The sequence below is a fragment of the Antechinus flavipes genome, chromosome 3 (genome assembly GCF_016432865.1).
Source record: "Antechinus flavipes isolate AdamAnt ecotype Samford, QLD, Australia chromosome 3, AdamAnt_v2, whole genome shotgun sequence".
NCBI classification, from domain to species: Eukaryota; Metazoa; Chordata; class Mammalia; order Dasyuromorphia; family Dasyuridae; genus Antechinus; species Antechinus flavipes.
In genome coordinates this window covers 564,047,356-564,064,795 of record NC_067400.1, presented here as the reverse complement: position 1 = coordinate 564,064,795, position 17,440 = coordinate 564,047,356, and the positions used below count along the sequence as shown (strand labels likewise).

At 39.7% G+C, this 17,440-nt stretch overlaps 1 protein-coding gene across 1 annotated transcript; it reads left to right on the top strand.

Moving 5' to 3' along the window:
• The first annotated feature begins 349 nt into the window (after nucleotides 1–349).
• On the top strand, nucleotides 350–16,859 carry SF3A3 (splicing factor 3a subunit 3). The gene is made up of 17 exons (XM_051987739.1): nucleotides 350–520; nucleotides 856–903; nucleotides 2,006–2,058; nucleotides 2,166–2,271; nucleotides 4,224–4,296; nucleotides 4,780–4,871; nucleotides 6,061–6,143; nucleotides 7,240–7,378; nucleotides 7,615–7,683; nucleotides 8,197–8,264; nucleotides 8,378–8,485; nucleotides 10,081–10,150; nucleotides 11,899–12,063; nucleotides 12,157–12,267; nucleotides 14,097–14,187; nucleotides 15,393–15,448; nucleotides 16,576–16,859. The coding sequence occupies exons 1-17, from the start codon at nucleotides 425–427 to the stop codon at nucleotides 16,651–16,653; spliced, it is 1,506 nt and encodes a 501-aa protein (XP_051843699.1). The 5' UTR covers nucleotides 350–424; the 3' UTR covers nucleotides 16,654–16,859.
• Nucleotides 16,860–17,440: the final 581 nt, after the last annotated feature.

The window sequence follows — 17,440 nt, the reverse complement described above, 5'->3', positions numbered from 1 at the left end:
TACAGCGATACTTGATCGGCTTCGCTCACGGGGCTATTATGAAGAAGGCAGGATATGAATGGGGACTGATACTAGGTCACCTCCTGCGTCGCCCGCCTCCCGCCCCCAAACCCCAATCTCGGGGAGATCGCAGGAACCCAGACAAATCCCGGCCCCTTTCAGGAACGTGGGCATAGGTGGCTGCTGAACGCCAGTGTTTCCGTCCGGCCAGCAGGGAGCGCTGCCGCCTCGGCCCGAGCTGCCAAGCTCCTCTCGGTTCTTCTACCTTTGTGATCCGCTCCCAGGCCAGGACTTCCGGCGAGGGCGGAACCTAAGTGTCGTGATGTGAGAAGCGGGAGGCAGAGCGCGCTGAGCGGCACCAGCGGCTGCGGCAACTTCCGGTCGCAGCCGCTGCTTAGTGTGAGGTGGAGGTGGTGGGGGCAAAATGGAGACTATTCTGGAGCAGCAGCGGCGCTACCACGAAGAAAAAGAGCGGCTCATGGACGTCATGGCCAAGGAAATGCTCATCAAGAAGTCCACGGTGAGCGGCCGGAGGGAGGTTAACGGGGCAAATGGGGGAGAGAGAGGGAAAAAAAAAAAAGCGGCTACATCCGGGATCCTGCCCCTCCCCCTCCCCGGTCCTCACCGGGCCCCGGGATTCCTCCCTCCTCTCTGAATCCCAAGGCCCAGCGTCTAGTTCGGGGGGGAGGCTTGCATCCAGCCTAGGAATCTCCCCGCGGGGCCGCGGCTTGCCGGCCGAACTGTCCCGCTCCAGGCCGGGAGTTTGGGGGGTGGGCCGGCTCCTGGGTGGTAACGTGATGCAGGGACTCCCCGAGATGTGGAGGCTGACTCGGGCTGTGTCTCTTCCCCCTTCAGCTCCGGGACCAAATCAACTCGGACCATCGCACGCGGGCTATGCAGGACGTGAGTTCCGGGGCGGGGAGGGTCTGAAGGCAGTTAGGAGTGTAAGCCCCCGGCGGCCAGGGGGCCCGACTGGTCCTCTTGGAACACTTTTCCTGCTTAGCTTCTTGAGTGCGGTCTCCCTTCGACATTGGACTCCTTCATCGAGTTTTGTTTTTTATCTTATTCACTGTCCGAAGTGCTTGGGCCACGGCTGTCAGTTCTGCGGCTGGAACGTTCTTAAAGGTTCAATGCTCGTTTGGCGTTGGGCCAGGCACCAAACCGCTGCCTACCTCGGTTTCCTCATCTATTAAATGGGAATAATTTTGGCACCTAACTCCTAAGGTTGTTGTGAATGAAAAATTGGAATGATGTTTGTAAAGAGCTTTGCAAACCTTAAAGCACTACATAAATGCTGTCGTTATTATTATTAGTTTTATGGCCTGAAGCAGGACATTTCGCTCCTTAATCTTTGAGGTTTTCTTTCTAAGACATATACAATAATGTCTGCACAGGATTGACTAGCACTTTACAACCTTTGTAGTATTATGTTAGCATTAATTGTCGTTATGACTGGAAAGAAGAAATCTGGAAATGGTTTGCATGATTTTATACATATAAGGGATGTTACTTGGGGTTTTGTTTTTTGTCTTTGTATTTTCACTGGGTGAAAGAAGGATGGAGGAAAAGAGGGAATTCAGAACTGATTTTTTTCTCTCTTCTTTTGTAGACAATTTTTGTCTCATCTTTGAGGAAATTGTCTGCTAGCTCTGGGTATAAAAAGTCTGTAATAAATTTTTTCCTACTAATGTCTTGATGACTGAGGCCAGCCTACTGTGCTCTTAACTTTCCAGTTAGTTAGATTTCACCTAGGTCCTAGGCCAAAAAAAAAAAAAAATCTCAAAAAATGAACTGTTAGAATGTTGACAAGTTGGTAGAGAAAGAATTTTAATGGGAATAGATCTTCCTCCTGAAATTGTCATATAAATATCTAAACTGTCTGCTGAAGTCTTAGTGCCCCCTAATTTATCTTGGAGATCTTTTTTGTTGTTGATCATTATGTTGACACAACTGCTTTATACTGATGAGAGTTTGGATTGTTTTTTTTTTTTTTTTTTCTTTTTAGAGGTATATGGAAGTAAGTGGGAACCTGAGAGACTTATATGATGACAAAGATGGGTAAGTAGCAGTATTGGGCCATGTTTGGGTGTTTTTGAGAGTCAGTGTCAATCAAACTGTTGACCTTGGTATCTTGTTTGTTCTTTTGATCCTTTTGGGAATTTCAGGTTAAGAAAAGAGGAGCTCAGTGCTATTTCAGGACCAAATGAATTTGCAGAATTCTATAATAGACTCAAACAGATAAAAGAATTCCACCGGAAGCACCCAAATGAGGTAAGCCCTAAGGGTTGTTCATGAAATGTAGCATATACTTTCAGAGTGAGCCAAGTAATACTCCAGGAAGAAACAGCAGGGAAGAGGAACATTAATAATTTTTAGTTTATTTTTACTCATCAGTTACCTAATCTGCATCTCAAAGTTGTTTCAGTAACCTATAACAATTGAGCACATGGCAGATATTTATCATTATAATGTATTCATTAGCACCTATTGTCACCATCTTTTCTAGTTTGCTATATTAACACTTTTCTTGCAAAAGTATATTATCTATTAATATAGAGGTTTTTTTATTATTATTATAGTATGACAAATAGACATTTTGGTATAGTGCTACAATAGAGTGCTGGACTAGGAGTGAGGAAGATTTGGGCTCACATCCTACTTCTGGTACTTAATGGTAGTATTTGACTATAGGCAAGCAACTAATTTTCTCTGAGCCATGGTTTCTGTAAAATAGGGATAATAATATCTAAAGCACCTACCTCCTAGGGTTGTTATAGTGTTATAATATATGAAAACTATTTTGCAAACTTTAAAGAGTTATAGGAATGTCCATTATTGTCATTATCATTATTATTACCGTTATGATGTGTAGTTGATCACAATATATTGAGTGCCTATCATGCATGTACTTCAAAGAAACAAAAAAAGTCTAAGACTTAGTCTTTATCCTTAAAGAACAATCCCAACAGAGAGATATATTTAAATGACAGACAAGAGACAGCCATGGTATACTAGACAGTTGACTTAGGCTCAAGACTCTTTCCCTTACCCTGAGGAGAACTGGGTTTAATCCAGTTCTGACACTAATGAGTCCTGTGGCTTTGAGCAAGTTCCGATTTCATGTTTCTGGGCCTCAAATTTTGGATCTGAAAAGTGAGATGACTGGATGAGATGATGACCTTGCATGGTTCTGAGGATACAGGCAGTAGATCCTATAGGTATTTAAAAGGCAAGAAAGCATTAGATTTGAACTTGTCCTTGAAGAATGTTTAGATAAAGAGGTGTGGAAAGGGAATTCAGTGGTACAGAAATGAGAATTTTAAAAATTATGTTTGAGAAACAGTAAACCAGGCTTGAGTGGAAAGTCATTTGAATTTTAGCAGAAGAGGAGGAAATGAAGTTTAAGGGCTGGACTATAGAGCCTTGAATTTCAGATTCAGAGATGTAGGAAGTAGAGAACTGTCAAAGGCTTTTGAGGATGGTTATTATGTGAAAGGAACAAATTAGAAAAGGTAATCTGACAATGGTATATGGTCTGAATTGGCTGCATAAACCAGTAAGATAGTTACAATCATCTAGGTATTAGATGATATAGAGTTGGACTCTCTATATATAGATATCTGGATGTAGATTTGGTTCCAGTGGGAATGAAACACCAGGATGTTGCTGAAGATATAAAGACACCTGCATTGAAGAGAGTGTGTGTACAGTAACTAAGGAATCTGCCAACTTAAGATTGTATTTACCATTCTGATTATTATCTTCTTTCTGGTCATGAATAGATGGACAGAAAAGTAATTATTAAACACTTACTTTGTGCCAAACATTGTAGTAAGTGCTGGGGATACAAAAAAGTAAGCAAGGAAAATTCAAGATCTGTCAGGGAGCTCACATTTATAATTAGGGGAGAAAACACAGATGTGAGAAGTTCAATCAGAAGACAAGAGGTATTTAGCAGCTGCAGGCCAAGCCCAGGGTTTTTAAGTAGAATTGTTTGGCCAGGTGTCAATGCCATGAAAGTTTGAAAAGCAAAGTGTAAGGCTTTATAAGGATCAGAATAAGACAGACGCTCAGGTATCTCTTAGCTACCTTTCTGTGATATATGAGGATCAAAGACAGTGCTTATAGAGCCCAATTCAGGACACAAAGGCCTACATATGAGACAATGTTGCTTTTGTTCAGAGGAAATAGAGGATCCATCTGTGCTTTGTGCTGTCTCTTAGATTTGTGTGCCAATGTCAGTGGAATTTGAGGAGCTCCTGAAAGCCAGAGAAAATCCTAGTGAAGAGGCTCAAAGTAAGTGGAGTTTCATATTTCATATTAACAAAAATATAGCAAATGTTCAGTCAGTTTATGTGTAATTGCATTTGCCCTCCCCAAGTCTGGAAAACATTCTTTCTCAGAGAAAATGTGCATTAGTTCCTTCAATCTATCTGTTAAGATGAAATCTTGGCTTCGTTTATTGCTGTGACAGGGACATCATTTAGGAAGATAGTGGCTTCAGTTTCTATGATTACCTAAATCAAATCAGGATTCTGTGGAGTTGGAAGTTGCTGCCCGAGACCTTTTTTTCCAGAACTTACTTAGTTTCCAGAACTACTTGGACAGTTGTTCAGCATGTTGTGGATGGCTTATCCAGAAGCAACAGGGGGCAACTTTGTGAATGGATCTTATTGTCTAGTGAAGAAACAGACTAAATGAATAGGCTGATGAGAGAGGTTTTATGTAAAGGACTTTTTAAAATTTATTTGATACAACTGTTCTTTCCAATTCCCCCAGACTTGGTGGAGTTCACAGATGAAGAAGGATATGGCCGTTACTTGGATCTTCATGACTGCTATCTTAAGTACATTAACTTAAAAGCATCTGAGGTAAGATAATTAGAACTCTTGATTCACAAAAATAGAATAGGGAGGTTGGTTTGGGGTTACTAACTGAAGCAGGTGGTGTTTCACTAGATTCACCCTCTTTAAATGAGCCTCCTTATTAGAAATGGAAATAATATTGTGTTCTGTTTATGTACAGGACAGTGTGCTGAGTGCTGTTATAATTACATTGTTGTATGAAGCATGAAGGAAAATGGCTTTATTAAGTACTTCCTTTGTGCTAAACACTGCCAAAACCTGAGAAATACAAATAGAAAAGTGAGATAATCCCTATCTAAAGGAGATTTCGTCTTAATGGGGGAGACAACATATATAGAGAAGTGGTGGTCACTCAAAAGGTCAAATGAGAACATTAGTTGAGGAAATAAGAGGGATCATTCTACTAACCATAGGAAAAGTGATTGATGTGCCTTTTCCAGTAGCAATGGCAGTGTGATTGACGTGCCTTTTCCAGTAGCAATGGCAGTTTAAATTTGATTATGATTCCTAGAGGAAGAGATGAAAAGAGAGAGTTCATCTTCATAACCAGGCTAGATGGAAAGGAGAAGGCCATGCTGGAGAAGATTGGCTTGATATGGTGCATATACATTTAACCACTCACAAGCCCCAAAGTCAGAATGATAAAGGTAGTTGGTTTAAAAGCTCCCAGAATAAGATATCTGATGGTCCTCAGGATGTAGTAGTAGGATGGAAGACAAGAAGAGGGCCAGAGTATATGGACCCTACCTTTTAAGAAATTTACAGGAAATGTTTTCAAAGCATCTTCTGTGTAAATGCCACTGACTTAGGTGCTAAAAAGTTTAAATTGCAAAAACAGTTGACAAAAAGTAGCTCTCAAGTGAAGAAGATAAACATTGAGTAAGGTCAGAATTGAGAAGAAACTTCAGTCAAATTTCAAAAAGTTAATTATCTGGAGCATCCACTGGCAAATGGAAATCTTGATGTGATTTTATAATTTTAGGTTACTGTTTCTCCTTTTCTTTTAAATGTCCAGACTAAAACATTGCCCACTGAAGTAGTACAGTGTGTTGGAAAAATTATACAAGAAGAAAAAGTTTCAAAGTTGTACCTTGTTACACAGCTCTCAAATTGCATCTTGTATAGATTGATTACATTGTATCTTTTTTGAGTTTTGCACACCTAGCTTAGTCTAGTCTTATGTGTTATTTTTCAGAAACTGGATTATATCACATACCTATCTATCTTTGACCAGTTATTTGATATTCCCAAAGAAAGGAAGAATGCAGAGTATAAGAGGTAAGAATTGTCAAGCTTCTTGGCTTCTTGTTGTTTTGTAAATTAGAAGCTAACTTCTAACCTTAGCTATCCTCTGAGTGCTCCTAGCTTCTTAAGTTATTGGGGATGTGGAACTCTAAAACCCAGTTTTAGAATATTTATAATTCACTAGTCAGTTTTAGTTGGGTGAATATATTTTAAAATTATTATGAATTTGATAAACATGAATACTTCTATATATAAAGAACAAGGAGAAAAAGAAATTTATATGAAACTGCATGGTTTTTGCAAAGTTTATGTTAATTTTCATGTGTTAAATTTAAACACTTCCTTGCTTGTCTGTGTTCCCTTCTGAATTTTGTATTCTTCTAGTCATTGATGGATCTTTTTTTTTAATCACCATCCCTCTTTTTTTCTTCCCCCCCTTCCACCAAATAATTGTAATAAATAGGTACTATTAAGCAAAAGAGTGTACATTGACCATATTTGATTAAAACACACTGTCTAAAACTTTGGTCATCAACTCTGCCAGGAAGGGGACTTCATCATCAGTCTTGGAAAATGTTTTCCATTACAGTGTTTTATAGTCATTCTGTTAATTGTTCTGCCAGCTTTGCTCCCTTTAGTCAGTATCAGTTCAAACAAGTTTTCTCTGGTTTTTCTGAATCTGTCCCTTTTGGCATTTCTCATGGCACAATAATAGCCAGAATATGGTTAGTCATCTTAGGCTCAATCTGTTATTTCATTAACATGTCCCATAAGAAGTATAAGGCTCTAATGCAGGGGTCCTCAAACTTTTTAAATAGGGGGCCAGTTCACTGTCCCTCAGACTGTTGGAGGGCCGGACTATAGTAAAAACAAAACTTTGTTTTGTGGGCCTTTAAATAAAGAAACTATGCCCTGGGTAAGGAGCATAAACGTCCTCAGCTGCTGCATCTGGCCTGCAAGCCGTAGTTTGAGGACCCCTGCTCTAAAGCTTAGCACTGTGTGACTGAGGCTGTGGCTGCAGTGATGAGAGTAGGCCTATGCCTGGATGGGAAACAAGACTTGTTTTGTTGTGCCACCTCCATTACAAACAGCACCCTTAACTTTCTCTAACTGAGTCTCTCTCTGTTAGGTACCTGGAAATGCTGCTGGAGTACCTCCAGGACTACACAGACAGGGTGAAGCCTCTACAAGACCAGAATGAACTGTTTGGGAAGATTCAGAATGAATTTGAGAAGAAGTGGGATAATGGTACCTTCCCAGGCTGGCCGGTGAGCTGGAGGGGGAACTTAATTAAGACTCTTGGTCTTTACATTTTAGTAATGGATCTGTAATAGATGGTCCTTTCTCTTTCAGTTGTGGCCCTGAAGCATTCTCTGCCTTGTAATTTTCTTTTATGGTTTCTTTTGGGGATCATTCCTAAGATTTGCATATGTGAACATGGGAGGGATCCATTGCTATTGTCCTGAAGTAGGCTATTAATCGAATTCCTTGTTGTTCTTGGCAGAAAGAGACAAGCAGTGCACTGACCCATGCTGGAGCCCATCTTGACCTCTCTGCATTTTCCTCCTGGGAAGTATGTTTTCTGTAACTCTTCAGCCTATCTTGGACTAGCCACTTCTCTTATTTATCTAATACAGATTCTTTTCTTTGCAATTTAAAACAAAACAAAACAAAATCCAGGGTTTTCTAGAAAACTGGTCATATGCAGGAGATGAGGAAAAATCAAGTGGGCTAATTTGTTTCTATACATTTGAATAATAATAATATGCCATACGCATATATGGTACTTTTGTTATTTATTATTGTTTGACCATGATGCGGAGAGTATTCTGGAAGCTAAAGTTCAAGCAGGTCCTACCAGCTTGGAGGGACTTCACATCTGGATGAATGTGGAACTGCAGCAAGATTCTTCAACAAAATGTTGGCCACAAGCTGATGAATTTTTTCAGCCATAATGACAAATGAAGTCATTTACTAAATATTTACTAAAGTATTGAGGAGTTACCGTCTTCATTAGTACCTAAGGATAGCATTGGTCTCAGGAGTCATTTTCTTCAGCATCCTAACTCATCCCTTTGTTTTATAGGAGTTGGCCTCCTTGGGTCTGGACAGACTGAAATCTGCACTCTTGGCTTTAGGACTAAAATGTGGCGGGTAAGAGGCAGCATCTGTGGTCTTAAATGTTCTAAGCTCCATTTATCTGACTACTGTAAAACTAGCCAAGTATGGGTGAAACTGCTTGGTATAACAACTTTTTCTTTATACAGTACACTGGAAGAGAGAGCCCAGAGGTTGTTCAGCACTAAAGGCAAGTCCCTGGAATCACTGGACTCCTCTCTGTTTGCTAAGAATCCCAAATCAAAGGGAACTAAGAGGTGAGTGAGCTGGTAGCTTCTGTGCCCCCTAGTATAGTTGGTTCTGTCTTGATTCTCTTCCCTGGCAGGTGATATGGTATAGCTGGATATATATAAATTGGACTTGGAGGCAAAAAACCTGAGTTTAAATCCCAACTTTGATACATTGGCAAGTCATTCACTTCTGACTTTCAAACTCCTCAAGGATAAAATGGGAAAGCACTTGGTTAATCAAATCCCAAAGACTTACACCAAACTGTTTCATCAATGAGTTGCTGTCATTATTGTTTAAAAGGTAGATTTTTAAAGTCTGTATTTTACCCTCACTGATCCATAATAGTGGCTGGTTGTTAACTATCTGCACTACTGGAGGGAGGTTGTATTAATGTTCCCAAACAGATAAATTTATGCTTACTTAATTTAAAATTGATTTTAGACTGTGCTATAGAAATGTTACCTCAATTAGCTAGAAATGTAAATAGATTGACTTTAGCAAACATATACTAAGCAACAACTTAAAGCAAGGCACTCGGGATGAAAGATAAAACAAAACCCATTCTGCCTCCACAAGTTAGTCTCTGCTGGAGGGCTATAGTACGTACATGGTTGAACATGATACAGAGTCAGGTGTTATGGGACGAAAGAGCTCTGAAGAGATTTTGGAGAGAGACAGACAATATTGGAAGCTAGAGTAAAAACTTGATCTAAGCTGAGCTTAGAAGAAAGAGAAGACTTCTGAGAGACATGAAGGAAAAGGAGAACGAAATGCATGATATCAAGAATTGCTTGTGTCAGTACATGCTGGCTAGACTTGTGATGATTTAGGGAATGTAAACTTTATTTTATAATCCAGTGCAGTGGTAATGATGAAGTGAAAGATGAAGCTGGAAAGGCAGATTAGAGCCATATTAAAGTTCAGACTAAAGAGTTTATGTTTTGGTCTAATGATAATAGGGAGCCATTGTTTCCTGGACATGAGTTTAAGTGGCTATGTATATGAAGAGAAAGATGGGATGAGGTCTTATGAAGTTGAACTGACAGGATTTAGAAACTTCAGATATGAGGGAAGGGAAGAAAAGAGGAAAGGTCAGAAATGACTCCGTTTTGGTCTGTTCATTGCTGATGGGTTGGTGAACCACTTCATTATTCAAATGTCCTTGGTCAGTGGCATTAACTATAGTCATTGCCTCTGTTACATTATTTTCAAATTTCTAGAAAAGTCTACTTTGGTTTTATCAACTCATGATGGTTTGGGGTGGTTATGGCTTTTAAGATTTTTAAACATTGCTTCTCTAAAGGACATGTTCACTTAATAGGGGGTGAGATGCTAAGTGGAACTGTTCTCTGGAGTGGGGGTTTGAGTTTATAGAGAATCACCCATTATATCATTGTTCTTTGAAAGATTTCAGTTCCAGGTCAGCTAGGTGGCTCAGTGGATAGAGCACCAGCCCTGAAGTCAAGAGGACCAGAGTTCAAATCTGGTCTCAGACACTTAACACTTCCTAGGCCCTGGGCAAATCACTTAACTCCAGTTGGCTCAGCCAAAAAAAAAAAAGAAAAAGAAAAAGAAAGATTTAAGTTCCTTTCAAATGACCTGGACCAATTTTTGTTCACAGAGACACTGAGAGGAATAAAGATATTGCTTTCCTTGAAGCCCAGATATATGAATATGTAGAGATTCTTGGGGTAAGTATAACTGAAGGTAATGGGACCACAAAAAAAGATCCTCTGAAAAACCATCCACCCAAATCACACTTTTTGTTTAGACAGTTAAAAAAGAAGGAGGCTTATTCTCCTTGGACAACTTCAGGTTCTCCACCCTGGTCTTAGGCAAAATCTGAGCACAACTGTGGCATAAATCTCTCTTAAGTTTTTGATTTGAGAGAATTACCTCCCTCTACATCTACACGTCTAAGCGCTTGCCATATTTCCACTCAAACTGTCTAGGGCATTAGAGGCCACTTGATTTCTAGAAGTTCTGATATTTAGAAGGATGGTGTTTCTATATCTCTGCCTAAGACAGTTTGATCCTACAGTAAAGGATATTAGGTGAATGACTAGAAGCTTGGACTTTTTCCTCCCAGATTAGGAGATATATGCTGATAGGAAGCTCTGAAACTATTTGGATCAGATAGGTCCTAATAAGTTCTCTCCTCTTTTTAAAAGCCTATAATCCTTGTCCTATCAGAAAATAAAGTTTAGGATGCTACTGCCCATTAGAAGTGCTCCTGAAGGTTCCAAGGATTTTGGCAAGTTGGGAGAGATTCTCCTTGATGATAACAGCAGCTAATATTTATATAGTGCTTTAAAGTTTGCAAAACACTTAATACATTATCTCATATATGACCTTCACAGCTACCCTATGGAGATGAGGGCTATTAGTTTCTCCAAAATGAAGCTGAAGTGAAGTGACTTGACCTTATCATGTGACATGTCAAGGGAGATCTGGACTTGGGATTCCTAACTCTGGTGGTCCTGCAATGTACCTACTGTACAATCTAGATACCTTGTTAAAAATGTGTTTATCTTTTGTTATTTTTAATTACATAAACATAAGTTTTTTCATATGCAGAGAATAGGAAAAGAACTATATAAAAATCTTATTATATAATCAAATATAAAAACCTTATTATATAATCAATTATGTAACAAAATCTTTAGTTTTTTCAAAATTTATAGTAAATGCAATTTGTTAGTTTCAAAGCTGTCCTGCTTCTATATTTTTCTCGTCTTTCCTTCTTTGTCTATTAAAAAATACTTCAGTGATGCTTTTCTCATCCCTTTTTGGGGCATAACTATTATTAGCTTTCTTCACTCCTGTTGTTGTTCTTCCCTATTTAAAAAATCAAAATCTAACTCTTGTAATAAGCATAGGCAAGCAAAATTGACCTACACATTGGACATGTCTGCAAATGTTAATTTTTTTACTCTCTAGCTTTAGTCTACCTTCCATCTCAAGTGGTAGATAGCATGCTTCATTGTTAGTTTTTTGGAGCTGTGGTTGGTTTTTGTATTGATTCGCATTAATAGCCCTCCTGTTTTAGTTATTATGTAAATCGTTCTTATTCTGTTACTTCTACCTTATAGCAGTATATATGAGTCTCTGAATCCATCCCTTATCATTTTTATTGCACAGTAATTTTTTTATGTTTATATCCCATAATTTATTTAGCTATTCACCAGTTGGTAGGCAACTCCCCTTAATTGGCTGTGACAAAAAAGTGCTCCTGTAAACAGTTTTATATATGGGGTCTTTTTCTTCTTTAACTCTTTGGGATATATTCCTATTACTGGTATAATAGAAGAGGATGTTGTATTTTTTGACTTTGGGAGTATAGTTCCCAGGAGTGTCCCCAGATAATTGAATCACTTCAGGGTTTCACCCATAGTACATCAGTGACTATCTTTGATTAGCTTATTTTCTGATCCTTTAGGAACAGCGACATCTCACTCATGAAAATGTGCAGCGCAAACAGGCACGGACAGGAGAGGAAAGAGAGGAGGAAGAAGAAGAGCAGATAAGTGAGAGTGAAAGTGAAGATGAAGAGAATGAGATTATCTACAATCCCAAAAACCTGCCCCTGGGTTGGGATGGCAAAGTGAGTGCTTGTGCCCTATTCAGGAGTCCTGTTTAGCCCTTCCTGCCTTCATATGTCATTGTCTTACTCTCTTCTATGTCTTTTTTCTTACAGCCCATTCCCTACTGGCTCTACAAGCTACATGGCCTCAATATCAACTATAATTGTGAGATCTGTGGCAACTACACCTATCGCGGGCCCAAGGCCTTCCAGAGGCATTTTGCGGTAAGGAATCCTGGCTAGAATATAAACTATCATCACCAGAAGGCTAGAAATGACAACAAAGCCAAGGAAAGGAAAATCTTTGAATGGAGAAAGCCCATTCAAGATGGAGTTAAAGGCAGGGGGAGAGAAAAAATAGCTAAAGGACCAGCAGCCCATGCCTGTGCCGCCATGGTGTCAGAGTGGGCATCCTGCTAGGCCTTCCCCTATGGGCTACAGAGGCCAGACTGAAGCCACCAACCGATATGTTCCCCAAAGGCAGTTATGTGGAACAGTTTAGGGAAAATGGTTGTGAAAGGTCATGCATGTGTCATTACGTCTGTCATTTGCCATTCTTTAAAAGGAAGGAAATAAGGCTTCTCTTTCTTCAACCTACATCATCCATACAGATATTACTATACGCCTTAGAATTTTGTTTCTTTTTCTTCTCTTTTCCTTTAGCTTTTTTGCCTTCTTGATGGTTATGTCTTATACTTGCCTTAGAGCATTTCTTGGTCCATTGATAGCATTAAAGGCAGAGACAGTGCTATCTCTAGCCCTGAGGTTGCTGTGGGCTCTGCATCCTACCTCTTATACAATAAAATCCATTTATAACAGTAAAGAGGACAGTATATACAGTAGCATTCTTAAACCAAGGGGTTAATGTGAGAATTTACCATAACCAACAGAATAGCTTATGCTCCTTATTTTTATCTATTTTTTTCTATGTAGAATTTCCAGGAGGAAAATGCTTCTGTTGCTGGCATAATAAGGGGAAAGAATGTTAACCATAAAGTCAGGCTTCATATCAGATTTGACATTTACTTGCTGAGTGACCTTGAGCATATCTCCTAACCTTTTTTTGGCCTCAGTTTTCCATCTGTAAAATGGGCTTAATTATGATACATGTACCCCCTGTATTCCAGGATGGTTGTGCAAAAAAGCACCAGTGCACCTCTCTTGTAAACATCAGTTCATATCCAAGATAATACATCTTACAGTCTTTTCATAGACCAATAGTGAAATGAACTTATTATCTATAAAGATGATATTATTGGCCAGTCATCACTAAGATGTTCTTGGGGTTATTTTTCTTCTAGTGATGATAGTTTATATCTAGCCAGTCAACTTCTCTCACCCAGTTCTTGAAACAATAGTATGAATTTTTTTTCTTTTTTTTTTTTTTTTTTTTTTTGCTGAGGCAATTGGGGTTAAGTGACTTGCCCAGGGTCACACAGCTAGGAAGTATTAAGTGTCAGACCAGATTTGAACTCAGGTTCTCCTGACTTCAGGGCTGGTGCTCTATCCACTGCCCCACCTAGCTGCCCCCAACAGTACGAATTTTTAAATTACTAGTCAGGTTGATTAGAAAGATCCACTAAGATCATAAAATGATGTAACTAAGAGATAGGTGGTAATCTTACCACCATATTTTATAGATGAGGAAACTAATTCCCAAAGAGAGTATTCATTTGCCTGTTGTTGCACAGCTAGCTAGTTGTAAAGCTAATGGTCAGCATTGTGCTGATTCCCTCTCTAGGACTCTTTACTGCTCTATGATGTTGCCTTCCATTCCGTGTCCATGGCACAGAATTATTGACAGCAAGATGGCCTGACCTTTCAAAGCTAGCCTTTGATGGACTGATTCTGACCAAATGTCCCAGCTAGGAAGAAATGTATTTGGGTTCAAAAATACTTCATTGAATCACCCTGTCTCTTGTGGTGTTAATTGCAGTCTTGCTTGTAGGCAGTCTCTGATGGAGGGAAGTTTCAGGATTTAGGGATGAAGTGAGAGTGATGCTTTGTATATAGTTGACACTATTTCCCATTGTCCTGATTTTCCTACTTTCCAGGAGTGGCGTCATGCTCACGGCATGAGATGCTTGGGCATTCCAAATACAGCTCACTTTGCTAATGTGACTCAGATCGAAGATGCTGTCTCTTGTAAGTAACCTTTAGTTCTTTCTCAATATTAGGATAGACTGCATGCTCACTCCCTTTACCACTTATTACTTTAGGTACTTGTGAGTCAGCCTTCAAAGCAGCAACATAGTGACCTTGTGAAAGGTGGGTGGAATCTTATCTTGCCAGGCTAGAGTTATGGAGAGGACCTATGCCAGGTCCCTCTCCCATTACCAAGGGGCTCAAGAGCTTTTACCTACTCCATTTCCACACTGGAACAATTTGCTCTTCCTTGAGTGCCCTGAAGACCTCATCGTATTAATACCAAACTTATTATGGACATGACTAGCAATAGCCTTCTTGAGCCCAGCTTAAGCGGTCCACCAGATGTGATGACCATTTATTTTAAAATCAGCCGGAGTCAGGAATTCAGATTAAGGGAAAATCTTCAATCCTTATTCTCTGTGGAGGGGAAGGGGGATTAGCAATGTGTGCAGCTGCGACAAGAACCCAGCCAGCAGTCTCTCTCTGCCTCTCTTCCTGCCTCTCTGCCTCCACCCACCAAAATCGTCCCTACATTCTATACAACACATCAGGACTTGCACAAAGAGTGGGCAGGGGGCATTCTTTCTCCAAGCATATATATTAATAGAGTATGGTCCAATTACTATTTAGCCTCACATGCTTGGGACCTCAGTGCATCAACTCGAGCCTCAGCCCATTACATCCCTGATAAAGTTATCTCCTGTTGGTGGAATTACAGGCATGCACTTATGTACGTGGCAAAATGGAGTGTTCTTAAACATCTGATTAACAATTCTGTCAGCTTTCCTTCATTAATATAAAGTCTAAAGTGATGTGACCATCTTCTTCCAAGATTCCCCTCACTCTGTTGTCAGCCACTTCTTCCTTTATCTCTAAGATACTTAAACCTATTATGCTCCAGGTTGCTCTCAAAGCCTTGAAGTTGTAGAGCAGGTGCTCATCCTATACCAATGAAATCATAGCCAAGGTAGTATACAGGAGATAGAGGATTTTTGTGACCTACTTTACACTTTTTTTTGTTATCTGCTTTACGGTTGAAAGGACTTTATAAACTTAAAAATGCTACGTTAATGTCAGCTCTTAATATTTCAACTACACCAAGGTTCTAACAAATATGTAGCTCATGGATTCTGAAGTAGAATTGGGATTCTAATTCATGTATTGGATACTATTAATACTAATTGCTGGTGATTATTTTGTAGTGTGGGCCAAATTGAAACTGCAGAAGGCTTCTGAACGGTGGCAACCTGACACAGAGGTAAGTGATCATATTTGGAGATTGCTGGTAGTCATCAGTCAGTGATGATACTAAGCAGCAAAGACCCAGATTCTTTCTCAGAGAACTGTAGACATTGGCCTGGGCCTGCTCCATTGAAACACTGATTCTCTGATCATGACCAGTGAACTGAGAGTGGGCCAAATGGATTTGAGGTTTATTGTTTGTAACTGTGTGCATTCTTTGGTTTCTGAATTAGAAATTTACCTGGGATATATAATAAACTACACTGTTGTCTTGTTTCTATTCCATTGTAGTATGGAGATGACTCTGTGCTTTCATAGTAAAAGCTCTGCCAAGTTCCACCAAACTGAAAAGGTTTTCAGTCAGAGCCTAGTGGTGGGTGGGCTCTGCATCCAGCATTCAGGGACTAGCCTAGCTTAGTAAGAAGAAACTTATCCCCAGAGTGAGGACCACCCAAAAGCTGAATTTTTGGAACCATAGCACCTCATAAAGACAATTTCTGTAATCGTCTTCAACTGAGACTATTAAAATCAGGAGTTCTTGAAGCATGTCAAAACTAGAAGTCATCTCATTTGCCTTACTTCAAAAATAGTTTCATTTTTCCATTCATTCTGGCATGGATTTGTTAAGGGGGTCATCAGTGGTTAGACAAGTTCTTTGCCTTACCAGATGAGCCAGTAGCCACAAAAATTGAGAATGGTTGCGCTCTGGCAGACATTCTTCACCTTTTCTGTGTCCTGGACCCTGTGGGCATTCCAGTGAAACTTTTGTTTTAAACTCATAAAATAAAATAGAAAGGATTATGAATGAAACTAATCATATTCCAATAATTGTCAAAATTTTAAGATTAATAAGTTCATGGGCTCCAATTTAAAGAATCACCCTAGGAATTCTGAATACTTTTTGCATGATCTGTCTTTGTTGGTGATTTCTAATGATTGATTGGCTCCTGTGTGTATGTGATTATCACTAACAATAGTGCCATGCATGATTTCGACAGATGAAGATGGAGTACAGAGGGAGGGCAGATATGTTAAGGCAAACACCATGTGGTTTCTCACATACCTAAGGCCATTTCCAAACATCCAAATGCTCATTTTCCCCAGGACTGAAACCATTTCCCTTTTTCTTCCCCTGCTTTTTAGGAGGAATATGAGGATTCCAGTGGAAATGTTGTGAATAAGAAAACATATGAGGATTTGAAACGTCAGGGATTGCTCTAGTGCTTGAGGACAAGCACAGTGACTGGTTGATCATCCTAGGATTTGGCATTTTTTTATTCTACACAAGCACATGTTCCCAAAGACTCTGCTATGTGATCTAACATTCTAGCATGTGTCTTGTGAAGACAAGAATTGTGGACATAGTGAAGATTTGAAATATGTTTAAACTTTTGTTTTATATTAAAAAGGATTCTGGAAAAAAAAAACTGGACTTGACTTGAATGTAATACTTCCTATCTGATAGGAAAGCCAGTTCTTCAGGCCATTAATTCCTGTCACTTTCCTATGCCTAGACTAGAAAGTCAGGGGTTGAAAAGAAGAAAGAACACTATCAGAATGTCAGAAATCAGCAGACTTCTTTATCGTTAATGAGAAGCCAACACTTCTGCTTTAGAGCCCCTCTTCAGGGAGTCACCAAGCACCATTGCTCTCTTCTGTCTCCAGTCCCTTGTCACTGGAGCACCTTTCTCCTGATGGCCCCGGGAGAGCCTCGTGCTTAATTGTTGGAGCCTTAGCAGCTGCTTTCTCTTCAGAGGGCTCACCTCCCTTCCTAAAGGAGTGGCCTTTGGTCTTTAATTCTACATTTTCAGTGTCTTTATCTTCACATTCTATCCATCAGCCAGTAAGCAGTGAAGGTCCTAATCTGTGCTGGAGCAGGGCATACAAGTTAAAGAAAAGTGAAACACTCTGGACAAAGATCTGAATTTCCTTGTGGCTCCTCAGAGCTTTTCTTCCATATTTTTATTGTGTGGCCTTTATTTCCCCCCAAGGACCAGTTCATTCTCCC

Excerpts from the sequence above, each read along its gene's own strand:
- SF3A3 (XM_051987739.1), top strand. The coding sequence starts at position 425 with ATGGAGACTATTCTGGAGCAGCAGCGGCGCTACCACGAAGAAAAAGAG. Across the intron at positions 521-855 it reads TGCTCATCAAGAAGTCCACG|CTCCGGGACCAAATCAACTC; the intron begins GTGAGCGGCCGG and ends TTCCCCCTTCAG. Across the intron at positions 7,684-8,196 it reads CTGCATTTTCCTCCTGGGAA|GAGTTGGCCTCCTTGGGTCT; the intron begins GTATGTTTTCTG and ends TTTGTTTTATAG.